Raw genomic sequence first — 27,968 nt, forward strand, 5'->3', positions numbered from 1 at the left:
TACCAGAAAAATTACTTAGATTTTGAATGAGGCTCAAAAATCTCGTAAATCTGTAAAGTAAATTATATTCATACATGATTCAATCTTTTAGTCCGTGAACACAATATAGTTCTCATTTAATTAGGCTTTTCTTTAATGTCTCTCAAGAAAAGTTTTGCCGTTTTCCTTGTACTTTTTCTTTAAGAGATTGTGCACATCTTGCAATCCTATCTTTTGACACTTCGTAAACAGTATTTTTTAAAGTTATAGTAAATAATTGTTCTCTCTTCCCTCTGCTTATTTCCTGATCCTACAGGTCTCAATTTAAAACAGTACACATCTCTGACCAACCACTAGGTTGATCCTTAAAATCAGTCTTTTCATAATACCAATTTAACACTCAACACATTTTATTTACTGTTTCATTATCTGTATTTGGCAATTTTACCTTTCACTGTAACCTATACACAGAAAGGTGCAGTACTTGACTGCATGTTGCCATCTGGCCAGTGAACAAGGCACTCACATCAAACTGACTGTATAATATGCTTTCAAGGTAAAGTGAATGGATTACTGCAATTACAGCTGAAAACCTACAGTGGATAGAGTACAAAGTACATCTGAATAGTTAGATTTGGCTTAGATTAATTTTAATGAGTGCCACAAAAGGTTTCGACATTAGGAAGTTTCATATAAGCAATGGCATTTAGGGCTGGGGATGTAGCTCAGGAGTAGAGTGCTTGTCTGGCATGTGGAAGATTCTGAGTTCAATCCACTGCATTATTAAAAACATTAAAAATAAAAATAGCTGGGCACTGGTGATTCATGCCTTCAATCCTAGCTACTCAGGAGGCTGAGATCTGAGGATTTTGGTTTGAAGCAAGGCCTGGCAGGAAAAGTGCCCACTCATGAGAGAGTCTTATCTCCAATTAATCACAGAAAAAGCCAGAAGTAGAGCTGTGGCTCAAGTGGCAGAGCATTGGCCTTGAACAAAAAAGCCAAGAGACAGTGCCCAAGCCCCAAGTTCACACTCCATGACAGATACAATCAATCAATTAATCAATCAAAGAGCCATTATTAAAGAAGTCAAACTGTTAAAAGATCATTCTTATTGTGGTATGAATATATGCCTGCCCACAGTTTGGGAATAAATGAAAAGGGATAAAATTCATAAATACCATATAATGCTAGAAGCTACAAAATAAGTATTTATATACAGCTTCAGGACTTATTTGCTAGAAGAGATATAACTTTCATATCATTTTTCATTTCTGTCACTGATAAATGCTAGTCATGTGAAGGCATGTCCCCATATGGCAAAAGGTTAAGAATAAAAGTACATAAGCTGGGCTGCCTATTAATACTTTTACAAGCATGGTTGCAGAATACAAATGTGAAGGTATTTTTGGTTGTTAAGTACGAAATTGACCCAGTAACATGAGGGTACTGAATACTTTCAGAAGGGACAGGGTAGAAAAACTATAGACAGATGTCACTAGAAAGGGGTACTAATGAAGAGAGAGTAGCTACATCATTTTACTGTTTTGTCTGGGACTTCATTCCACTATGAACTGTCATTTCATTCACTCAGCCAGATAATAAGTATATGCACTACTTGTTCCATCTCCTTGAACCATTTCTTTTCTGAGGAATACCTAGTAGAAATACTGTTTCAAACTCAGTGACTCAGTAAACATTATACAAGTGCAAACATAAATCATCTATGTCAACAGTCACTGCAGTGATGGAGTGATCACTGTCATTCTCATTTCTATAGAGTAATATATTCTGTATGTGTCTATATATGAAACAGATTTTTCATATATCAACTGGAGCCTGGATATGAAATAAGCAATTATAAAATTAAAACAGCTCTGAAATAAAAGTTTTAACGAAGCCAAACACTTACCTGATTACTGATAGTACTAGTAAGAACTTTAAACCAGTCATTAATAATAGCATCATTATCAGATTGAATTAGCAATTCTGTTCCTTGACGAGTCTTCAACTTTAGGAAAAAGGAAAAGGGCGAGGAAAGAGTATAGTCAGTGCTTTCAACCAAAATTCAACGTTTACCAAACAACCAATTAAGTATTGTGTATTAATAGCAATGAAAGATACTAGACAGCTATGGAATATCTTTTTTATAGTGTAAAATAGTATCACAATAGTTTATAAAATATGAAGTTGTTTTCATAATAAAATCTCAATTAAACTAATTGTTCAGGATCTCAATGCCAACAGAGAAATACAATAAAAAATGCAGAAATTGTAGTTTATCACTTAAATGTATGTCAAATATCAAAGTTGTGACCTGGAATTGAAATAAAATACATTCATAAAGAAATAAACATCTAAGACATTTTTACATAGCTTGAAAACTTTATCTATGTGGCTATGAAAACAGAAAAAAATGATAAGATTTTCAATATTTCCCACTTACTAGGCAAATGTAATAGCTAAGTATAAGGACAGGATACAATCAATAAATATTGTATCTTTTGGGCAGAAATTTTCCTAAATTAAGTGTCAAATGATGAAATGAAATAAGGATACATATTTTATTTTACAAGAAGTATAAAAATTAACTGATGTATCATCTCTTTCAAGTTTCTTACACTTGACTAAGCATAAATGTTGAGGCAATTATAAAAAATAATCCTCACATTTTCTCTCTAAGGGAGTTTGCTTTTCGTGGAAGAATATGTGTACCAAACAGCAGTCTCAGAAGCCATTTCTTCAAACATACTTTCACAACAAAAAAATACCAAGAAAGAAATTATTTGTATTTCTTGGAATACCAAGAAAGGTACTGTGCTAAAAACAAATGAACTTTAAAAACTTACTTATTATGAACTTGGAAAATACTTGATTAGAAAGCTTAGGAAGCTTTTAAGACCTCAAACTGTAATTTTTTTGAGATAGGGATTAAGTATACATGTATTTGCTGAACTTATTTGAACATAGAGCCCTTACCATCAGCAATCCACTAATGAGGTTGCAGAGTTACTTCATAAAACAGTGCTTATCCTTTATGCATCCTTCTAGAGAGCTGGTCAAGCCAGTCAACCACCCTACAATCGTACTCTGTTAGAGATTTTCAAATCTTACTACTGTGGAGGGTTTTGAATAACAAAGGGTGACGGTTGTTTAGTTTTTTAAGACTGGTTTTAATTTGCCAGCAAAACTGAGAGGAAGGTAGGAGACATCCCTGTCTTCAAACATGCACAGCCTCCCCAATGTCAATACTTCCCATTTTTAATCTGTAGCATTAGATTTGGCAGGTAAAACAAGCCACGTCATTTTCATTGTCACGAGGAATGACAGGATTTATGAAAGGCCTGAAAAATCAGTAACATGTAAACAAAGTTCCTATTTTATACCACTATTTTCTTCTTAAGTAATGATATAAAGTGACTTATCAAGATGCAAGAATATTCTTAAAAAAAGTCTTACCTCAAATACATTCTTTTTGCTGGATTTATCCTTAGATGCCATCTCAATTGTTGCCCCTTTTAGGTCCACTGTGAATTCTGGTTTGGACTGATTACTCCCAAACTTCATTTTAGAAAAAGGGAAAAATCTTTATGTGGTTTTCATGCATATATGCTTATTCACAAAGAATTAAATCTAATTTTATATCAGCAATAAATCAAATAAATTACCTTGTATTTACCTCTATTATAAAGTAACAATTCCTATTTTAAAATGGAAAAATACCTAGAAGTTAGTTTAGTTCACAGAAAGGAAATGGCTCAACTTCTATCACAGTGTGTGTGTACATATATGCATGTGTGTGTGCATCTAAAATATATCACAGTATATAGATCTATGAATGTGTGTGCACATAAATCACACTGAAATCTTTTTTTCACCATCAGAGTAGGAAAAAATACAGCACTATTTGGTAAGGGTATAATACACACTCAGATGCAAGTGGATAGAAAGCCTAACTCCTATAGAGGAAAATTTGATAATGTTCTTATTTGCAAATTGACAAATACATGTATACCCTGGCTTCCCCACCAATTTACTCATGGCCAGAGAAAAATATGTATATATAGAGAGATAGATTGTAGCAAAGGGTATGCAACAAGAACACATACAGTGACAGCTGAAACAGGATCAGACTTTATATATGCGACAGCAGGCCGATGACTGACAGTATTTTTCCAGGAAGAAAGCAGCGAAAGCAAGAATTCAGAGATTGAGCCGGGTTGGCAAAATGACTTGATGAGAAAAGGGAAGAAAATGATCATGTCAATGCTCAATGGCAAAATGGCACACAAGGGAAGAAAAATACAACAAAACTCGATAGACAAGAATACAATTCAATGAGCAGACACAACACAAGCAAAGCTAAACTAGGCAATTTTGGAAAAGCCCTAGAACTTGTTTTGTTTTAGGTAGGGGGAAGGTGGTGGTATTCGAGTTTGAACTCAGGGCCCAGTTATTCCTTGGTTTTTTCACTCAATGCTGAGGGGTGCTTTTATCATTTGAGCCACACTTCCAGTTTTCTAGTGGCTCAATGTAGGTTAACAGCCATGTGTATTTTCCCGTCTGGGCAGGCTTCAAATCTCAATCTTCAGATGGCCTCCTCAATAACTAGCATTACAGTTGTCAGCCACTAATGCCCAGCTCAGAGCATCTTGTCTTTGTTATTACATACATTCATGTTTTATTTTTAAGATGGATGCTTTACAGATTTAAACTGAAGTTTCATAGCTTATATTCACACACAGCTTATATTATACCTGAAGAGTAATAAGAAGGACTCATATCTGGGCCTCTATCATGTGTTCTGAAATCTCTGGGCTTCCACATGGTGACCTACTGGGCAATGTCCTCTGGTATCACTTTCCAAGTCATCTCTTTCAAGTGCTCTTACCATCTAGCTTGATTTTTCCCTTCTTCTAGGATACTGGTTCTTCCTCTAGAGCAGATGTGATTTTGTCCTCTGGCTATACATGGAAATGTCTGGAGACATTTTTAGTACTCACAAGTAGAGGTGAAGGTGAGAGTCATCTACTAAGATGCTCTATAATGCATAGGATAACCCCTCACAAAAAAGCATTAGCTGGACTAAAAGAATAACTATATTTAGAAAGTTGAAGCATGTACAAATGAATGTTTTAATACTGATACTTATGGGGGAAAGGGGTGTTTTTTAGTACTCAAGAAATATGATAAACTGTAACTGAGAAGGAACACAACATATGTTGTGTTATATTATAACTGTTCACTTGCCAGTCTTCCTGACTCCAATGTAAACAATGAAGACCAAGACTGTGCTATTTACTTTTAAATTCCCAAGCTTAACACAATGCCAAGAGGACTGAAGGCTTTTATGTCAGTTGAACAAACAATAGATATTTACAGACATTTCTGATGTGAAATGAGGTCAAGGAGAGGGGGAGGAACAAACATGTATGTTCATGTTTCTGAATGAATAGTCTTGTAGATGACTAGCATTTTTCAGAAAACTATTCTAAGGGAGAAGGAAAGGCTCACTACAGCTTTGGCTGATAGAGTATGTACATAAAATTCACCTTACAAATGGAATTGCAAGTGGCATATGTGTATCTGATTTACTCAATTCTATCTATTCTCTGCAAAAAGGAAAAAGAAATACAAGGCATGGATAATTATTTAAAATAATTTTGAGCAGTATAGGTCATTTTCTTAGCAATTCCACCAATAAGCATGTGCCCTGAGGTGAGGCTAAGATCTGAACCTGCTATTTCTTCAAGTGGATCACTTAGATTTTTACACTCAGTATGGATATAATTTTTTTTTGGTTGTAAGGCTTGAACTTGGTTTAAGTTGTAAGGCTTGAACTCTGGGTCTAGGCACTGGCCCTGTGCTCTTCAGCTCAAGGCTAACATTCTACCACTGAGCCATAGCTCCACTGCTGAGTTTTTGGTGATAAAATGGAGATCAGAATCTCATGGACTTCCCTTCCCTCCGCTGGCTTTGAACCTTGATCCTCAGATCTCAGCATACTGTGTAGCTAGGATTACAGGCATGAACCACCAGCTTTTTAAAGCTACACATTCAGGCTGGGAAGGTGGCTCAGTGGTAGAGCGCTTGCCCTGCATGCATTAAGCCCTGGGTTCAATTCCTCGGCACCACATAAGCAGAAAAAGCTGGGAGTGGCACTGTGGCTCAAGTGGTAGAGCGCTAGCCTTGAGCTGAAGAGCTGAGGGACAGCGCCCAGGCCCAGAGTTCAGGCCCAGGACCGACCAAAAAAATAAATAAATAAAAAAATAAAAAATAAAGCTACACATTCTTTTACAATAATGGCGCCTTAACAGAAATCATCAAACTCAAATTGAAGGACACCAAAGGAATAAAAATGGCTCTTGAAACCAGCCTCAATGAAGCACTTTCCTAAGGGCTCCTGGACAGATGTGTTCACTATAGATGATTTTTGTCTTTTGGAATTTTCTGCTAGCCTTTGAGACTCCTCCTCAGGTCAGATAGGGTTCACTGTAGAAACTGTACACATTTTACATACAATAGATATAGTTGGTAATTGAGGGGAAAAACAAAACTAGAATTCTTTCAAATCCTTTCCAATACCCCTAGTTCCAGGATTAAGAAACAGCTTCTATTTTCTGTCAAATTTTGGTATTAATGAATGCAGTAGTAACTAAAATACATTATACAGACTTACATGCTTTTTAGTGAAATAATAATACTTGCTTTTACTTGGGTCATTTAACTTTATTTTCATTTCTTTAATATATGTGAATAGGTAAAGCAAGATAGTCTGAGGTCTTAAAATTTAAAAATTCACTGTAGAGCCATGCATTTCACCTTATTCTAAATCCATTCAGTCTTTAGAGAATTAAACTCAAGACTATGTTTTATTTAGTTATCTGCCTGAAATTATTACATTTTTGTAACAATATTAGTAAAATTTCATTTGAAGGCAAAAAAAACAAATAATTAAATACCTAAATTTAATCTCCTAAGAATTATACAATTTCAAAATTGGCTACCTCAGTAGATTTTTAACCTGTGTTTCACTACTGACACATAATAGCACAATAACACAACTTTAGACTGTAAATACAAAAACTCTGCACCTTTTGTCAGCATTAAAATGTTCTGAGCTCTGATTTATACAAGGGGTTCTACAGCGAAAACATCAAATAAAATGCTACCATCCTGTAAATGATTAAGTGCTGGAATATTCTCTTGCCATCTTTAAATTTTTAAAGTTTTGTTTTTTTTTCTTTAACCTGCCTCATTAAATAATGCTCATTAGATGATGACTATTTCTCAAACACACTGCTCTATCCCACCTGCCTTGGCCTACATACCAAACTTTCAACTTTTAGTATCAGTAATTCTCAAATAAATGACCATTATGCAGTTTGCTTCATATTTATTATGCATAACTAATTAGACTTAACTTCATACAACTAATTAGTCTTCTTTCTCTTAGAATAAAAACAAATATTTATGAAACCTTCATTTATTTTTACATATACACTTGATATAACAAGGACTTTGAGAATTACTTCCTGAAATTTAGGCATAATACTATCCACATAACTTAAGTGTATAAACTTCCTACAGAGAAGAAATACTTACCCAACTTGTACTACTTCCTTGAGTTTTGGTAAAAAGTAAAGATGAACCCTGTAACACAGCCCAAGAAGACAACCAGTTCTTTCTGTAATGATAAAAATATTCAATTAAAGCTCCCACTAGTCAACCAAATTAAAAAAAATAAATCTCCCTAGTTGCTAATAATTCTCCCTAGTTGCTAATAATTATCTACAATTTAGTTATTACTAATCCCAACTTTGGGAGAGATACAGGGGGGCTTTGCTTGCTCTGTTGCTGCTCTACCACTTGAGCCATGCCTCCAGCCTGACTTTTTCCTTGTTACTTTACAGAGAAAGGCTACTAGACTTTAAACCACAATCCTCCAGATATCAGCCTCCTGAGAAGCTAGGATTACAAGTGTAAATTACTAGCACTTTGGTAATCCAAATGGGATTTTTATTTATTTTACTTTTTATACTTTGACAAACCTCAAATTTTCCTTTGTTGTTGTTGTTGGTTATGGGGCTTGAACTCAGGGCCTGGGCACTGTCCCTGACCTCTTTTACTGAAGACTAGTGTTCCACTACTTTGAGACACAGCTCCACTTCAGTTTTCTGGTGGTTAATTGAAGATTAAGAGTCTCACAGACTTTCATGCCCGGACTAGCTTTGAATCACAATCCTCAGATCTCAGCCTCTCCAGTAGCTAGGATTACAGGTGTGAACCATTAGTGTCAGGCTCAACAAGTACTTTTAGATACTTGAAACATGGAAAAAATAGAGGATTGGTAGTTCACTGAGTTTACTTATTGATCTACAAATTGGAGTGAAATTATGTACAAAAATTCAACCAAGTTCAAAAAAGGTCAATGGCTTTTGTAATTGAGTATGAAGAGTTCATTGAGTTTTAGTCTTCAGTTCTACTGTTAAGAAACTACTATGTAGAGTTAGAGTAACATAAAAACATACAGTTATTTTCAAAGGCTATTAAAACAATCCTACCTTTTCCAATTTAAGATGTATATGGGGAAATTTTCATGTATTTTAACTAAAATTGTATGCCACAACAGACTACAAGCTGGGAGAGGGAGAGGGAGAAGGAGAGGGAGGCAGGTTCAGAGGTGGGATGTTGTGGTACATGCCTGTAACCCCAGAGCTGAGATAAGAGGAACCTTAATTTCCAGGCAAGCCTAGGTCACAAAACATAACAAACAAAATACCAAACAACAACATCCCCTCTCCACGAATAAAACACGGCCAAGGTCTATTCACAAGACACATGCCAAAAGCAGAAAATGAGAAAAATAAAGGCATGATTTGTAAGTGAATTCTACCAAGAAACTGGTTTAGGAACACAGAATTGTAGAATCTGTAAAGCTGTTTTTTTTAGAGCACTTAAAAAACTTTCAAATATCAATCTGACGAAGATAGTTCACTTAAAAAAAAACATGAAAAAATTCAAATACTTGTAAACTATTAACAGACCGATTCCACTTATGAAAAAAAATCACAAATGTTAGCTGCTTTTTAAAACCTGGGAGAAATACAATTTACCTTAATTTCCTTAATTCATTTGGAGGCGTGAAATATCAACCCAAAATGCCAACACTCAACAGAAAGAGTATAAAGAGATAATTAAACAAAAAACTGAAATGACTTATAATTTTCCACTAAAAAAGAATACAAATAAACATATCATTTGCTTTTGAATCTCCATTGGAAAGGACTAAAATATGTGGGAAATGCACTGCTATTGTAGGCAAGAAATGATTCAATTTCCAGAGTACTATGATATGGTAACCTAGGATGTGACCTAGCAATGCCAACTTTGTAAAATCTATCCTACAAGCATCTTTACATACAGGAACCATACAAAACGTTTAACTGCTGAGAATAGGAAACATTGTAAAATTGTAAAATTGCTAAATATCTGCCAATAGCCAGACATAGTTACATACTTGCAAATGAATAATGGCTAAAGTAACTGACACAGTGACACAACATGTAAGTATGCTGTAGCAGCTCTACATGCAATGAAATGGAACCATCTCCAAGACAAACTGTAAAAGGACTTTTAAGCCAGGTGCTGGTGGCTCAAACTGAAATCTGAGGATGGCAGTTCCAAGCCAGCCAAGGCAGGAAAAGTCCATTAACTCTTATCTCCAATAACCCATTAGAAAACCAAAGTGGAGAGCTTGACTCAAGTGGTAGAGTGCCAGCCTTGAGCTGAAGAGCTCAGGGACAGCGCCCAGACCCAGATTTCAAGTCCCACAACCAACAAAAAAATAAAAATAAAAATAAAATAAGTCAGGCATGCCTATAATCCCAGCTACTAGAGAATGATTCAGAGGATGAACGTTCAAGGACAACCTAGGCAAAAAGTTAATGAGACCATGTTATCAAACAAACTGGGCATGGTGGTTCATATCTGTAACTCCAGCTCCACAGAAGGCAGGAAGATTTTGTTGGTCCAAGATTGGCTTTAGCAAAATGTAGAGACCCTATCTAAAAAATAACTGAAGCAAAAAGGACTAATGGTATGGCTCAAGTGGCTGAACCTTTGTCTAGTAAGCACAAGGCTCTGAGAAGTTCAAACCATAGTACCACCAAGAACTAAACGACTTGCTAGGCACTGGTGGCTTAAGCCTGTAATCCTAGGTACTCGGGAAGATGAATCTAAGGATCTCAGTTCAAAGCCAGACCAATTAACCAGAAAAAAGCCATAAATGGAGTTGTGGCTCTATCCTTAATAGGAAAAGCCAAGTGAGTGAGCAAGGTCCTAAGTTCAAGCCCTATACTAAACAAACAAATAGACAAATACAAATTCAATCTACTATAAGCAAACATTTGCACACACACAATCTCTGAAGGAAAGCACCAAAATTGAAGAGACTCAATGCTGACTTCCACTAGAAAGGGGAAATGGTAAACTTATTTTTCACATACTACTCAGTGTGCTTTTGGCTTTTTAAACCATTGCTTGCTGAAAATAACCAGTAATTGCTTCTTCAGAATCCTCTTATTATCTCTGAATTTAATATGACTTAAGACATATTTTACCACAATCTCACATTATATTAGACTAGAAAATATACAATTATAACTTCTAATTCTTTTAACTGCTTCTATTAAAATACAATTATAAATTTCCATTTACTTCAATCAGATGAGTCCATGTAAGAATATTAAAGATTTATGTACTTACCGAACCTTTTTCCCATTTTCAGTAATTTTTGTTACATTTAGCAACCCGTACTTTTCTTGACCCTAGAAAACAGAGTAATACTGTTCATCTATCATTTGTATAGACAATGATGGCCAAGTTTTAAGACACTATCAAATCAAATTGATCTGGTAACCTAAAATGTAGTTTAAAAGACTTTCTTCAAAAATGGACATGAGGGAGAGAGAGGTAGGGAAGAAGTGAAATTGTCCAAAAAGAAATGTACTAATTATCTGACTTAATGTAACTGTTAACTGCTCTGTAAATCACTTTTATAATAACAATAAAAAAAAGAAATTGACATGAACATTATATGGAAGAAGACTAGGGGGAAGTGGGATGAGATAGACATAGGAAAGGAGGGAATATGTTTGAAGCACCTGTTCCCTGTGTAGAAAAGTCACAAAGAGAATCTTAAAAAAGGTTTCTAGAGAGAAACGTAAAAAGGGGAGGATAAGAAAGAATAATTGATTGCAACCAAAGTATATTAAGTGCATGCAGAACTTCCCTTACATTATACAATTAATATACACTAATTAAATATACACTAATTAATATACACTAATTAAAAATGTGAAGCAAGTAAAACTGAGTAATGATAACAATAGAAAGATTTAGTATGTAACATACTTATTTTTAGTGGACATTAATAATTTTCCTAATACTTTTACAATATTTTCAGTAATTTTATAACACTTCTCCTTAAGTTACTTTACTACCAATGAATCAGCACTAGAAAAATGACTTGTGTCTTCTTCTTCAAAAGGTGACAAAATACTATAATGATAACTAGCACAAAAGAGCAAATGAAAATTTGAAAAACGTAATAACCTATTTGTAAGAATGTAAAAGTAACTATGTAAAACAAGTACAGTGACTAATAAATTACTCAAAAGTAACTGGTACTCTCCATAAAACTGGCTAATGTGGCATGGAAGTCTCAATGGGCTTTATTTAAACATCTTACATCGCAAGCCAGGCTCTGGACAAACTAGACTTATTAGACAGCTAATATCATTAATAGTGACACAAGCTTTCTCCTCAAACCCTGTGAAGGCAAAAGCCCACTATACTAGTTAATACTATCTTAAAATTCTTCCAAGTAGAAGTAAAAAACACTGGTTTTAGTTTCCTGTATTCAAATAAACTTAAAATGAGTTGGTACCTAATTATTAACATTAGTAAACACTGTAACACACATGGACTTTAACTCAATTGAAACACAGACATAGAACACACACACACAAAAGAAAAAAAATCTCCATTCCCTATGTACTTTAATCGGGAAGTATCTTTTTTTTTTTTTTTTTGGCTATGGGAGATAAACATAATACTAAGTACTTCTTTAAAAGTTTGCTTTGTCTGAAAAACTTGTATACGGTGAAATCTAACAAGTTATTATTTTACTCAGATTTTTGGAATACTAAGATCTTGGAAATAACTCATTTGAAGTTTTATAGTAATTGTTTCACAAAGTCATAGTTTTTAAAATCTCCTCAGATAAATATTTTATACTTTTCATAAGAGCAGTTACCTCTCATAAAACAGCATCAACAGTATTCTGAACTGTCACTTGCCATCGAAGAAGTAATCTTTCAATGATATGAGAGCTAAGTGACAATATTAATCTGAATGGTAGGCACTAATTATGTGAACTAGAATTAAAAAGGTTGATAGGTGAGAATTAAGGATATTTAAAAATGGAACTGTCAGGATAGTGTAAGAGAAGCAGAGGCCAGAAAGAAATACAGATACTGTAATAGGAAGAAAAATGGATGGAACAGCAGGCATGACAGTGTAAGCCTAAGGATAAGACAAACTGCCTAACATAAGAATTCTTACTTGAGTCAATGAATAAACCAAACCAGATACAAAACGAAGCATCACCAGATTTTCACGAAGATCAAAATCTAAGTACTAATTCTCTAAATATTATGCACTCTTAAGTTGAACATAAAAAATTAAATATAAGCCAGGCACCGGTGGCTCACGCCTGTAATCCTAGCTACTCAGGAGGCTGAGATCTGAGGATCACGGTTCAAAGCCAGCCTGGGCAGGAGAGACCGTGAGACTCCTATCTCCAATAAACCACTAGAAAACCGGAAGTGGCGCTGTAGCTCAAGTGGCAGAGTGCTTGCCTTGAGCTGAAGAGCTGAGGGACAGCGCCCAGGCCCAGAGTTCAAGGCCCACAACCGCTAAAAAAAAAAGAAATATACATGTCATATTATTTTGTGAAACAATTACAGTAAAATTTCACAAGTTATTTCCAATTTCTTTGTATTCCAAAAATGTGAGTAAACTAACCTTAAATTTCCCTCAAAGTATGGATGTGGTGAGAAGTAGCCAAAAAAAAAAAAGGAGACACTGAAAAAAAATGTATTAAACAATTGAATATGCCGAAGTTCCTACCTGAGTATTTGTTAGTCCACGAGAGGGATCTTAGAGACAAAGGATTAAGAGATAGGGTCCTGGGGCTGGGAAGGTGGCTCAGTGGTAGAGTGCTTGTCTTGAATGCAAGCGGCCCTGAGTTCAATTCCTCAGCATCTGTGGCTCAAGCGATAGAGCACTTGCCCTCAGTTGAAGAGCTGAGGGACAATGCCCAGGCCCAGAGTTCAGGCCCCAGGATGGAGGGAGGGACGGACGGACGGAGGGACGGACGGACACAAATTACACTAGCCTTGATTTTGCTATGTATCCCAGGTTAGTTTTGATTTCATGTATCAACATCCAAAGTGTGCTAAGAATGTGTCTACAGGAATGTGTCACCATGTCTGGCAATAAGATTCTTCTAACTAAGCTAGCTTGTGTAATACAATGCTGGGAGAGGGGGGTGGGGAAACAGTGCTGGGAAACTGATAAGTCCACAGGGTTGGAGGCAGGTTAGTGGCTACTGAAGGGAGGGAAATGCCTACTGGGTATGGGTTTCCTTTTGAAGTAATGAAAATGTCCTATAACCAGACAGAGGTGATAGCTACACTCAGTACAAAGTACAAATACCTCTGAATTGCATGCTTAAAATGGAAAATAGTCTATTTTACATTTTTAACCTCAATAAAAAAATTCTAAAATTTTTATTATTTTTATTAAAATTAGATATTTAAATCCTGTATTACAATGGCTTTAAAATAAGTAATAGTCAATTTTAAATAGTAAATTTGCCACCTGTTAAAGAAATATTGAAATATCCTTTTCTATAAAAAAAAAAATCAATGCATTGGGAATACAAGGCCAAAAACTCCAATTTCCAAATTATGTATCCTAATTTTTTTTTTTTTTGGGGGGGGGGGGAAGTCCGGTCATGGGGCCTGAACTCTTCAGCTCAAGGCTAGCGCTCTACCACTTGAGTCACAGCACCACTTCCGGCTTTTTTCTTTGTGCTTATGTGGTGCTGAGGAATCGAACCCAGGGCCTCATGCATGCAAGGCAAGTGGTCTACCACTGAGCCACCTTCCCAGCCCCTGTAGCCTAAATTTTTATTCAACAGTAATTGGAAACTTTAAAATGCATACTCTCATAAACATACTAGGAAAATACAGAATAGCCTCTGAAGTCATTCCATAAAAACCTCACAAATACATATTTTAACTGTCTTGTAGGAAAAAAAATATATATGCCTATTTTTAAAATATTTGAAGAAATCATGAAAATGAAAGAAAAGCATATGTTTAAATGTTAAAAAATTTATACTAAGGATGGAATTTTAAACTTTGAGTAGAAGAGAGAGAGAGACATAGAAAACTTGAAGAGATTTTAAGATAACACCAGGTGGTTAATATTCATTACAGTATTATTTTTAGATCTAAATTTGAAACTTCCTTCTTCTTATTACCAAGACCTTATCAAGCCCAAATTTTAATTTACAAAGAAAGGGGGGGTGGTAATTAGGTAAGAATGAAAGAAAGTGGGAAGCAAGGCAAACAAAGAAGAGGGACCTTGAGGACAGAAGGAAGGAAATCTAAGGGGCAAAAGCTGTGATGGGGAAAGAAAGGCTGCATGGAAGAGGAGTATTTAGGAAGGGATAGGAAGGTACAGCCTCTGTTTATGTGGAAGCGACCCAGCTCTTCATTTTTTTTCAGCTGAAGGTAAAAAATGATGGTAAGAAACATACACAAGTGAGGCAGTTCCTCTGGTGGCCATCAGAGGGTACCATGAATCCAGGATAGTCTAGCTGCTGTCAAACTTCAGAAAACAGACGCAGGTGGAGAGATAATGTACATAGTACAGTCCTTTGAAATTGAATGTATAAGATTTACAAATTCCTGTTCCTAGGAATTTGACCAAAACATAAATAATTTATAAGAGCTTTCAATAGATAACATATTACCTAAACTGGTAATATGAAAAAGGGTTTTATGCTTTCTTTTTTGCATGGATTGACTGGTTAAGAGTTTTGTAGTAACCATATCTTAGGTTTATGGTAAGACTTACACAACATCCTAAAATCATGTTCATTCTTATTTTTTTGTGGTTTTATAAACCTAATATTGTATTAGATAATACAGAAAATATAAAGTACAAACATAGTTCCTATCTGTCTTCATTTGATACAGATGATGTAATCTAGTGTGAAGATTTGTGGTATATAAAATAATTTGTACTGATTCAATGCAAAATGTGACATGGTAGCTCAGAAATAGAGTTCAATATAATGGAAGGTAGTGTGGCAAGGCCTTCTAAGAGGTTAGTTCTGAAAGAGGTACAGGACTTAGTTGTACATATACAAAAGCCAAACCCATCCTTCACAGGGACAGTACCTTAGCCAACCTCAGAAGAAAATGTATAAAGAAATGATAAACATTTAAGGAGATAGACACACTAATTACACCTTGATCTAATCACATACATTGTATAACATCACACTGTATCCTGTATATTCAAACAATTACTGTCACAATTAAAAGTTTTCTTTTTTAAAAAAAAGAAATCATGTGGTACATTGAGAACAATAACAAAGAAAAACCTCCTGCGTCCATGTCTTGGAATTCATTTTGCTTAGCATCATCTTATATGGTCATATGTACATAGCTATTGAGCTATTCTGCTCATCTGCTAAAAATTATCCTGGATATATACTAATTATTACAAATAAGGGAGACCATGGGACCTATGTTTGAGTCTGGCTTACTTCACTTAATATGATTTTTTCCAAGTCCTTCCATTTTCTTACAAATGAGGCAGTGTCATTCTTTCTGATGGAATCATAGAATTTCACTAGACAGACAGACAGACAGACAGGTAGGTAGATAGATCAATCGATAGATAGATAAGATAGATAGATCATATTTTCTTGATCCATTCACCTACTGAGGGGCATCTTGTGTTTTTTTAAAAAAGGAAATGTGTATACCAAGTACATATTTTAAAGAAACCACAAAAAAAATCAGGAATGGAGACTCTGAAAAGTAAAGTTACTATGGAAATATTTGCCTCTAAGAAATCTAAAATCTGAGCAATAAATAATAGCCTTTTTGTAATTTTATAAAATAAGAATGTAGTGCTAAAAAGTTTGTCTTTTAACAATCTTTAAACTTTCATTTATTCATTCAGCAAATACATGCTAAGTGGTTACTGTATGGTCTTGCAGCAGGTCTAAAGTTACTGTTTCTGTTCTTACAAAGTTTCTCTCATGGGAAGAGAGAGTAAAAGAGAATGAGTATTATAGGATATATGTATTTAAAAGTTATTGCATTTTATAAATATAATTTAATGCTATGAAGACTACCACAGAAATATCTTACCCAATCCAGAGGATTAGAATAAAACTCTCTAATAAAGTAAAGCTTGCCCTGAGCCCTAATGAATGAGAAGTTGAATAAGCAAAGATGTGGGAGAGTACTATATCAGTGGCAGATAAAAGGCCATTTGCAAAGATCTTGAGCTGAAAAGCAGGTTCTGCTGAAGAACTGAAAGAAACATCATGTAGAAAGAAATAGGCAAGAAAGGCAGATGGGGATTGTGAAAGCCTGAGATGAGGCTAGGGAAAAAGTCAAGTGCAAGGGCAGGTAGGATCTTATCTAAAATTTTAGATTCTAGTCTAAAAGAAAAAGTCAGTTCAGGCCACTGGCAGGGTCCATATGCCAGAAAGATAGGGAGTGACAGTAAATACACAGATCAACTAAAACTATGCCAAAGTTAAGACAGGTTACAGAAGAGTCACTTTTGAGGGCTTTTCAGTTGAGGAAAAGTAACAGCTGAGATCGATCATCTCCAATAGATGGAACAACATACTGCATAGCACAGAATAAAGATGTCTATGCTTATTAGGAAGGAGGGGAATTCTTCTTACCTTTGGACTGCTGACCTGAGAAAGATTCATGAATACTTTGGTAGTATTCTCTGGGAATTTTTATATTTTTTTAAACAAAATATAAACTTGTCACTTAAAATGGTGTATCTAAATTGATTGCTCTCAATACCATATTTTATATAAAGGAGCATTAAAATGAGTAAAATCTGTTATCTTAATTTTAGCTTTTAATTGTAATTTTTTAAAAAAATGAAATTTAACAGAAGCCAAGATAAACATTACATTTGACAAAGCTAATTATCAAAATTGATTGAAGTTATTGGATTGTATTATACTGTATGTTTCTATCATACTAACTGGATCTTGGTGCTTTGGTGAGGAGGGAGAAGATTCATTTTCAGGAAAGCAGGGTTTTGAGGCAGTTGGACATTCCTACGAGAAATAAGTAATGAAAAAAGTTACTCTATTTTATAAAATTCTATTTCTATACTCACAGTGGAAAGTTTAATAAGGCCATCTAATAAAAACTTTCGTTGTTAATTTTCTTTGATTACTCAAGTCTAAAACTAATATGGTACTTACTTGAAAACTAGATGCCAAAAAATTTTATGAAATATGGCATATTTTATAACACTTAAAATATAAATAATACATACATTATTCAAAAAATGAAGCATATTGCCTGAGAATTATGATGTTCTCTCAGTTTGAATTAACCATGTTTAAGTAAAAATTTTTGCCAGGTGTCAATGGCTCATGTCTAGCTAACTCAAGAGACTGAGAGCCAAAGGATTGTGGTTTAAAACCAGCATAGACAGAACAGTCTGAAACATTCCTAAATAACCAGCAAAATACAAGACGGCAGGTATGGTTCCAATAAGTGTTAGAATACCAATTGAGCAAGCAAGCAGAAAAACAGCAAGACCTTGAGTTCAACTCTCGTACTTAAAAAAAAAATTACCTTAAAAATTCAAACTCTTGTCAACTAATTTAAATATTCAAGGTTAGGCAATGAGTAGTCGCAGGAATTATTAACTACCAGAAAGAAATGTTATTTAGTCAACAGCTATATAAGAAATTAGAACTGAATTGCTATTAATATTTCAAGAAATTGCTAGCTACTTTTCCAATGATTGGATGTAAGTAAGACTGAAGATTGTAAAGAAGAAACGTAAGATCCAAAGATTAGAGGAAAAAATGTTTTAAAGTCTAAGCCTACAAGAACATCGTAAGAGCTTACCAGGATGGCTTTAAAGCAGGTTATTGTCAAAATAAAAAAATAATAATAATTGTATGTCTACAACTATTTCCAAGACTACTCTTAGAGGACAAGACTAGAAAACATTTCTTGGTAGCAATAGTCTGATTCCATTTCAATTTTCTCTTGCTACTTTACTTCAAATAATTTCACAAAAAAAAATGAATCAGAAAAAAATCACATGCCAAAGTTATTAATTTTCCAATCCAATAATACATTCAAATCATTTGCCTCATTATTTGTAACATTCAGTTGTCTATGCTTATGGAACTGTGAAAGGTTTTGTTTTTGTCGGTCCTGGGGCTTGAACCTGGCCTGGGCACTGTCCCTGCGCTCTTCAGCTCAAGGCAACCGCTCTAATGCTTGAGCCACTGCACCACTTCCAGTTTTCTAGTGGTTAATTGGAGGTAAGAGTCTCACAGACTTTTCTGCCCGGGCTGGCTTTGAACGTGATCCTCAGATCTCAGCCTCCTCTGTAGCTAGGATTACAGGCATGAGCCACTGGCGCCTGACTTTTCTGTGGAAGTTTTTAACTCAACATTCACTCATTTGTAAAATGGTCTTCAGGTTTACATCCTATGAAGATTGTAAACACAGAAAGCAATGAAATTTTACAGGCATATTACCCTTGAAGGAACCCTCTTATTTTAAAAATCAAATACCAAAGGCACATGACTAATGGAGAAAATATTAAAATCATATCAAAATAATTTATATAAAAAAAGAATTAAACATATTGTCTAAATTTCAGTTTAGCCTTATTTTGTGTGTGTGTGTGTGTGTGAGGGGAGTCGGGGGAGGTGGGAGTTGGTGCCACTGGGTGCAAAGTTGGACTTTTTTGCTCAAAACTAGCACTCTACGACTTGAGCATCAGCTCCAATTGCTACTTTTTTGTTCTTTAGTGGTTAACTGGAAATAAAGAGTCTCACAAACTTTCCTGCCCAGTCTGGCTTCAAACCATGATCTTCAGATATCAGCCTCCTGAGTAGCTAAGATCACAGATGTGAGCCATGGATGCCTAGCTCACTTAGAATTTTTGTCTGACCACTCCTGATCAATTTTGTGACTTTTAGAAAACTAAATATTGTTAAAAGTAAGAAAGAGGAAAGATTTGATAAGCCAACCTAGAAAATAACTGAATAAAATAAAAATTATGATTCATTTTTCATGGTATTCAGTCCTACAGAAACAAAAAAACACACATAAGGATTAATACTGTACATGAGACTATTAAAACTACTCTAAACAAGAAATAATTTTATACTTATACATATATGCACATTTATAAATGTATATGGATATATATCTTGTATACCTACAAATAGATTAAAAACCATATATAATCAGGAACAAAGATACTCACAGTCATACATACAACTATCTTTTTCCAGGACTATCTGCCAGCTGAATTTGAACCTATGTCATCATAACACTTGCTATCGTTAGACTTCCTTCATTATATTTCAAGTTGTATATACAATTACTTTCTTAAGCTTTAGCTAGTTTGTTCCAGTTTAGACACTTTTCCACAACCTCAAAGATTTATTTTTTGTGTGCAGGTCCTGGGGTTTGAACTCAGGGCTTAGGTGTTGTCCCTGTGCTAGTTTTGCTCAAGGCTAATGCTCTACCACTTGAGCCATAGCTCTACTTTCAATTTTTTTTTTTTTGTCGGTCATGGGGCTTGAACTCTGGGCCTGGGCACTGTCCCTCAACTCTTCTGCTCAAGGCGAGTGCTCTACTGCTTGAGCCACAGTGCCACTTCCAGTTTTCTAGTGGTTTATTGGAGGCAAGAGTCTCACAGACTTTTCTGCCTGGGCTGGCTTTGAATCGTGATCCTCAGATTTCAGCCTCCTGAGTAGCTAGGATTACAGGCATGAGCCACCGGCGCCCAGCTACTTTAAACTTTTTTGGTAGTTTACTGGAGATAAAGAATCTTACAGACTTTTTCCTATCAGGGCTGGCTTTGAACAGCAATCCTTAGATCTCAGTCTCCTGAGTAACTAGGATTACAGGTGTGGGCCACCAGTACTTAGCAAGACTGATTTATTTTAAGGTGATAATAGAAAAGTTTACCTGATGAAGCAATTAGCTATAGATACATTTAGAAAGAGTAAGAAGGGGAAAAGACATTTCTATTAAAATCAAGTAAATTTCTACTTTTGAGGCAAACATATTCTTGGAATTCTGGGACAATTAAGAAATATCAAAACAGCAAGTATTGGTAGCTCACCCCTGTAATCCTTGCTGCTCAGAGGCTGAGATTTGGAGGATCACAGTTCAAAGCCAGTCCAGGAAAAAAAAGTCTGAGACTCTACCTTTAACTAACCACCACTAAAATATCAGACTGAGGAGGCAGGGCTCAGGTGGTAGAGTACCAGCTATGAGCAAGAAAGCTGAGTCAATGTTTGAAAGCTTTAAGTTTAAACACCTGGACTGGCACCAAAAAGGGGAGGAGGGTACTAATACTTTAAGAATAGACCACCAAAATATTCTTTGTTCTAGTGGTATATTTCTCTTTCTTTTTATTTTTTGGCAGGACAGGGTTTGAACTTGAGCCTTGGGCTTGCTAGGAGTTCTTACTACTTTCACAATGGAGGTAATTAGGCTCTTGTCATGTAAGATATTTAAGAGCTTTCTAATACCCTGCATTGCAATCTGATTCCTAGAGTTAAATTTTTCTATTTAACACTTTCTATAGAAATTTTATCTGCCTAGAGTAATTTCAGTATTTCCAACCATTATCTTCAACAGTAACTCCAAAATGCCATCCCTTTAGTATGCTGTCTACATTCAACTATGTAACATCCTTCAAAATAAAAGCTAGAAATTGGTCTGCTTTCATTGCTGTTCTTTAAACTCAGCTTATAAACACACTTAGATTTTAGACTAAATATACAAAGACTAATATGCAGTCATTTGTACTAACAAAACAGCACACTTTCTTTAAATAACCAATTGAAAGTATCCAGGCACAAAGAAAAACTGCAATACAAAATTGTGAGGGGGAACCAGGAGCTGGTGGCTCATGCCTGTAATCCTAGTTATGCAAGAGGCTGAGATCTGAGGATCACAATTCAAAGCCAGCGTGGGCAGAAAAGTCCCTGAGACTATTATCACTTATTAACCATCTAAAAGCTGGAAGTAGAGCTGTGGCTGAAGTGGTACAGTGCTAGCATTAAGTGAAAAAAAAAGTTCAGGGGACAGCACCAGGCGCTGAGCTCAAACCCCAAAAAACCCAATGCGAGCAAAGGAGCGTGTGGGTGCGTGCGTGCGTGTGTGTGCGTGTGTGTGTGTGTGTGTGTGTGTGTGCCAATAACAAGTATTTATTTTGTGGTGCTATTTTGTGAAGTTAGAGCTTTTCACTCACTTGAGTCAATCCACTGGCTTTATTTCATTTTGGGGATGCTACCACTATTTCACATTCAAATTTTAACATTATCCTTGATGCTCAGAACATACCCACCTCATCTCAAAAGTAAAGCCAGATCATAAAGTTGTACTTCTCCTAAGGAATGTTTTGAAACATCCCTTTTACTATGTGCATCAAAATTCATCCCCTACATAAACTCTAGAGAGGACATAATTTCTCAAACTAATAAAAGAAGCACTGTGTGCAGAATATTTAGAGAAACAAAACAAAATGTATTAAATGTCTTTACTTTGAAACTTCCCCAAGATTGAAGACAAAGGATAATAAAAGTAGCTTTGAAGACAGACAAAAGATAACAAAGGTAGCTTTAAAATCAGGTAGAATAAAAGAATTTATCATCTACTATGTTCAAATCTATCACATGAAGGTATCATTAAACCACAGATAAATTAAGTCCATTGTGCAAAAAGTAAAACAAAACCTCAAAGCCCAAACCAACTACATGATAAACTGATGTTAAACACATAAAACAGTAATCACTAAGATATGCACTTTAATTAAGGAGATAAGTAACTTCATTATACATATAATTTCATCATTAAACCAGGCCCCAGTAGCTCCCACCTGTAATTCTAGCTATGCAGGAGACTGGGGATGAGAGCAATGCTGTTTGAGGCCAGGCCAGGTAGAGAAGTTCAGGAGATTCCATCTCAATGTAAAGAATTTGAGTGTGGTGGCATGTACTTGTCACCCTATCCATGATACGAAGCCTAGAGCAGGTAGATCATGGCCCAGGTGGTCACCTGGGCAAGAAGTAAGACCCTATCTCAAAATAATCAATACAGGGGCTGGGAAGTTGGCTCAGTGGTAGAGCGCTCACCTTGCATGCTTAACGCCCTGGGTTCGATTCCTCAGCACCACATAAGCAGAAAAAAAAAAAGCCGGAAGTGGCGCTGTGGCTCAAGTGGTAGAGTGCTAGCCTTGAGCTGAAGAGCTGAGGGACAGCACCCAGGCCAAGAGTTCAGGCCCCACAACCGGACCCCCCCAAAAAATAATAATAACCAATACAAAAAGGGATGGAGGTATAACTCAGTAGTAGTAGAGTACCTGCCTAAGCACAAGGTCCTGATTTCAAACACCAGTACTAGAAAAAGAAAAGTTAATTGGTACAAAATCAAATTATTTAGCAAAGAATCATATTTAATAAAAGCAACATTACACATAAATGAGCTATTAGTTCAATTATTATAATTCACTGTATAATGCACAAAAAATGTTTTGAAATTCTCAATAGTTTTTTCCCTAAAAGCCCTACCTTGTCATTGGTGTCCAATACAATGGTGCTATGTCTCCACTTTGTTAGCACTATTGGTTCTTGCAGCCGCCTGTCCAGACTTCTACTTTTAATTATGTCTCTTTGCTGCTGGGATGAAGCATTATACTGAAGAAAAAATATATATACTTTATAAATAATAGAAACAAATACGGAATCTAAATGATTTTTAGTTAAGGCTGATCATATGACACCACCATGAATTTTCTGGTTTTTCTTATCTTTGACCAGCATTGTGACACAACCCAAAAGATCACAGACTTTAGGGACAGAGAGACCCAGTAGTATTATCTTTCATCAAATGAAAAATAGAGATAACAGAAACATCTCTTCATAGCATTGCTCCACAGAGTAAACAAAGTCTAAAATCTATCAATATTGTCTGGCAGTATGTTCTCCATAAATAATAACTATCGTAATTTATAAATACGTTCAGTGAACAAATATTTTGTAACACTGAATATACTTCTAAAATCTACATGAATTTAATTTTTGGTATAAGTCTTTAATGATTACATACTTAAAGTATCCTTATATTTGTGTGTTGCTGGGTTTTAGAATTTATCTTTGTTTTCACTTAAAGCTCAAGCATACTATTACTTGTTTTTCCCAAGTAACACTAGTTCTAATGGTCAATTCTGAATACATCAATTGTGTACAAGATAACCACAGCCCCTCCCAAAAGAATGCAAATAAACTTAAGAAAGTCAGTAGTTTACTAAATCGTGTAAGAATTTGAAATGCCAAATAGATTAACAAGAAAAAAACATTGGGAAATGTTAACACCTTGAGAGAAATATGCTATCTTATATAAACAAAATAAAATATATTTTTTTAGAAATCTTCTTTTTGACAGGTAACATTCTTTTCTAAAACTACAGGGACCCAACAACAACTCCCTTCACCCTTAAACTCTTAACTCTTAAACTTTTAATGACTTTGGATATATCTCAACACAGCTGCATTTTAGTCATGTTTTAATATCTAAAAAAGTCTTGCTACATTTTTTGGAGGGGGAGGGTGGAGGTCCAGTTGTGGGGCCTGAACTCTGGGCCTGGGCGCTGTCCCTCAGCTCTTCAGCTAAAGGCTAGCACTCGACTACTTGAGCCACAGCGCCACTTCTGGCTTTTTTTTTTTCTGCTTATGTGGTGCTGAGGAATGGAACCCAGGGCCTCATGCATGCAAGGCAAGCGCTCTACCACTGAGCCACCTTCCCAGTCCCTCTTGCTACATTTTTGTCTCCACAATATGTGGCATTTTTTTTCTTTCTCCAAAATCAATCCACAGGAGCCTCTCCAATTGTTTCTCAAAGCTGATACTCCCCTTGCCTTCACAAAACTTGCTAAAGTTAGGCAATCATAGAAAGGTAGTGTTTGTTTTTTAATTTAGGTGTTTGGTTTTTTTTGACAAAAAGCAATCTTAAGAAAGAAGTTTACCAAGGGACCATTTCTATACTAAACAATGACAATACTTAAAGGCCACAAAAAACATTCTGTGCCAGACACAGAATGGATGGAGATATTATTTCATAAATTACCTTAAATACAAGTTCAATGTTAAAGCTTACCTTTGGCAATTCCCATTCTGATCGAGATCCATCCGCACTGTAGTAATATTGTCTGCCTTGATCATCAACATGCTTGAGCCACTATAAAAGCAGAATGTTATTTTTTTATTTAAAAAAAAGTAAATTTAAGTTGCTACTACCAGATATATTATATACTGTTCTTATAAATTTTATTATTCTACTTATCACAACAAGCCAGTTGCTCACATCTATAATCCTAGCTACTCAGGAGGTTGAGATCTAAGATTCACGGTTCAAAACTAGCCCCAAACTGGGAGTGGTGCTATGGCTCAAATAGTTAAGTGCTAGCATAAAGAACAAAGAGGTTCAAGGACAATGCCCAGGACCTGAGTTCAAGCCTCACAACCAATAATAACAACACCAAAAAGAGTTAAGTTTGTCAAAAAAATATATAGTACTTAATATTATTGTGAATTTTTCTTTCCCTAATTTCAGGACAGTGATTCTAGCATCATCTAACATCATAAATAAGAAACACAGGACCCAGACGCACAGATATACATGTATACTAAAACACAGATACACTTTTATCCTGAAGACAAGCTTGAAACATTAATGCAAGATGAATTATTTCTCAATCTTCAAATATAAAACATAACAACTTAAATCTGTTTTCTACAAACTCTCGGAATTACTTCCCTTAGCCAATCAATGTATCTTAATGCAATTAAATAACAGAAATAAAAGAACTTCATGCAGTATAACACAGGTTATATGATGGAGAAAAGACTAAGTACCACCTATTTTTACAATAAAAAACGTACAAAAAAAAAGACTACCACCAACACCACCAACCTATGATCTATCTTCATTATGCTATAATTGAAAACTACCTCTTCTATATATTTTTTTTTAATGTCAAATAACTGAGGCAGGAAGTAGAATGAAAGCTTATTCCCATTTATCATCAAGAATCTCTAAACTAGCAAATTAACTAGTTATCTTCTTAAATGATACCATATGTAACACAAAATTTCAACATTCACTTCCAACCCAATTAAATCACAAAAACATTAGATTCGTGCTTTAGTTTTACAGAAATTTGGTGATAATGAAAAAAAGAGTACTGGTAGTAAGACATACATAATAGGTTGGAAACACAATTTTCAAAACTTTCCTCCAGAAAATATTTTTTTATTGGATAAATTGCAACAAATGACATGTCACAATATACCCTGATTAATTTGAAATGTGTCATCATCACAAAAATCACTGCTATTTTAACAGTTTACAATAATGAACCAGGACTGGGGTAGACAAATGGTTTAGCACTTGCCTCGCATGTCCAAGGTCATAGGTTCCATCCTCAACACCATCAAAATAAATAAGCAAGGGCTGGGAAGGTGGCTCAGTGGTAGAGCACTTGCCTTGCATGCCTGAGGCCCTGGGTTCGATTCCTCAGCACCACATAAACAAAAATGAAAAAAGCCGCAAGTGGCGCTGTGGCTCAAGTGGTAGAGCACTAGCCTTGAGCTGAAGAGCTGAAGGACAGCGCCCAGGCCCAGAGTTCAGGTCCCACGACAGGACCCCCCTCCCCCCCGGCAAAAATAAATAAATAAATAAATAAGCAAAACCATGAGTCAGTAGTTATACTAAGTTTTCACGTTTTCAATTCACATGACTGTAGAATTACCAGGATGTGTGTATGTATGTATGCATGTATCTATCTTGCTGTATATTGCAGGATGGCCTTGAACTATGCCATTCAGGTTAGCTTGGAACTAAAAATAATCCTGCCTCAGCCTCCAGAGTACTGAGATTATAGGAATGCACCACCAACCTGGCTGAGTTTTTAAATACTACTAAAACTTCATTACACAATTATATTTTATGAGAGGATTCTGCCAAGTAATACTAGATGAGAAAAAAAAGAAAGTACCTTTTCATTAGTATAGTCACTGGTATATAAGGTATGCCCACGTTCATCCAACTCTTCTGACCAACCCCTTGGAGGAGAACCACACTGACTATCTGACTGGCTGTAACAAATGCTGTGGTAGTTTTCTTCTGATGAAAGAAGCTATAAATAGTCAGAAACATAAGGATTTTTCTTCTTTGAATATAAATATGCAGCAAGTGAAAAATCTAAGAGACTGAATTTACTTGGCCAGTCCTTGGCCAGTACTAGGACATATATTTGACTATTTCATTCTCAAGACAAATTGATATTTTTAAATAGTACAAGTAAGTCAGGACATAAAGTTAATAACTGTTAGTTACTTAATATTAATGCAACCTTAGAAATCAATTACCATAATAAGACTGGAAACATGCTTTCTAGTTAGAGGAACAATAAAATGCTACTTTTTATTTAATGTTGCTTTCAAAGAGAAATCTCATTATAAACTAAAGGGTATGTATGTATACAGATATCCATATGTAAACAATGAAGGAAATGAGAGAACATCACTAGACTAAGCCTCTTATAAATTCTTGTTCATTAGTGTATCACAAGTACAAAACCAAATATGGCAAATAAATATATATTTTTAAAGTACATAGAAGAGGATAGAAAAGACATTTGGCTTTTAACTCTGTACTTAATATTCTAATTTATTAGCAAGTTATTTAATTCATTCAACCAAATGCTGATTAAAGTTGACTGGAAGTCAAATTTCAAAACAAACAAAGTACTGAGAACATTCAGATATATAAAGATTAGAAATTCAGAATGTAAATAAGACAGGCATGCATAAAAAATATTCCAGTCAAAGAAGAGGAACAAAGTAGATGACAGAAAACTTGAAAAAAAAACTTTGATGGTGCATAACAAGCAAAGGGCACTATATTATGACTTTGGTGGCTTTTTCATACTCTATTTAAATTTCATTTATTCAACTATTTACTAGATTGGTACAGTGAGTACTGAATTAGACTGTATTTTCTACCACCATAATTAGTTGTGAAACATGATGGTAAGTAAATTCTCAGTATTTATAAAAGTATATACAGCCTAACAGGATGTTTACAAAAACAAACAGGAAAGAAAAACTGCAGTAGTACTATATGAAATAAGCTGCATGTATTTTGCAATAATAACACTTTCAAAAATATACAACCTAACTCAAAATTGAGATATTTATTTATTAGACAACATGTAAGATCACAATAAAATCTTTTACAAAAAGAAAAAGAGGCAAGCTAACTAGTAAAAATTAAATTAACAAAATCACTAAAGAAGTTTTTCAGAAAGACAACTTTGTAATTGACAAGGCACTCATCAAAATGTTACTATTTTTGTCTGATAAGATGACTTCTACTGCCAAGAAAAGTAACTTTAAGTATCGTTGTATGTTTTACTATATTACAAAACCAGGAACAGCTTTAAGATCATAACATCTACTGCTAGAAAACAGCAGTTTAATACAGTTAAATAAAAATTAAGAACAGTACTGGCAAGAATTCTCCATG

General features: G+C 35.0%; 1 protein-coding gene across 3 annotated transcripts in view; it reads right to left on the minus strand.

Annotated features, from left to right (window-relative positions):
* LOC138805116 (rho GTPase-activating protein 12) overlaps positions 1-27,968 on the minus strand; it is a 101,791-nt gene that overhangs the window by 11,081 nt on the left and 62,742 nt on the right. Inside the window, exons 5-12 of one of the 3 annotated variants that reach the window (XM_069989704.1) lie at positions 26,437-26,577; positions 24,537-24,617; positions 22,952-23,077; positions 17,366-17,440; positions 10,744-10,805; positions 7,582-7,663; positions 3,436-3,537; positions 1,889-1,987 (exon numbers count right to left, since the gene is read on the minus strand). In XM_069989704.1, the coding sequence (XP_069845805.1) occupies positions 1,889-1,987; positions 3,436-3,537; positions 7,582-7,663; positions 10,744-10,805; positions 17,366-17,440; positions 22,952-23,077; positions 24,537-24,617; positions 26,437-26,577 (768 nt within the window). The remainder of the gene's footprint in view (positions 1-1,888; positions 1,988-3,435; positions 3,538-7,581; positions 7,664-10,743; positions 10,806-17,365; positions 17,441-22,951; positions 23,078-24,536; positions 24,618-26,436; positions 26,578-27,968) is intronic. The other 2 variants (XM_069989706.1, XM_069989705.1) reach the window with 2 other exon arrangements.

Source organism: Dipodomys merriami, unplaced genomic scaffold, assembly GCF_024711535.1.
Source record: "Dipodomys merriami isolate MVZ:Mamm:240054 unplaced genomic scaffold, mDipMer1.0.p SCAF_387, whole genome shotgun sequence".
NCBI lineage: Eukaryota > Metazoa > Chordata > Mammalia > Rodentia > Heteromyidae > Dipodomys > Dipodomys merriami.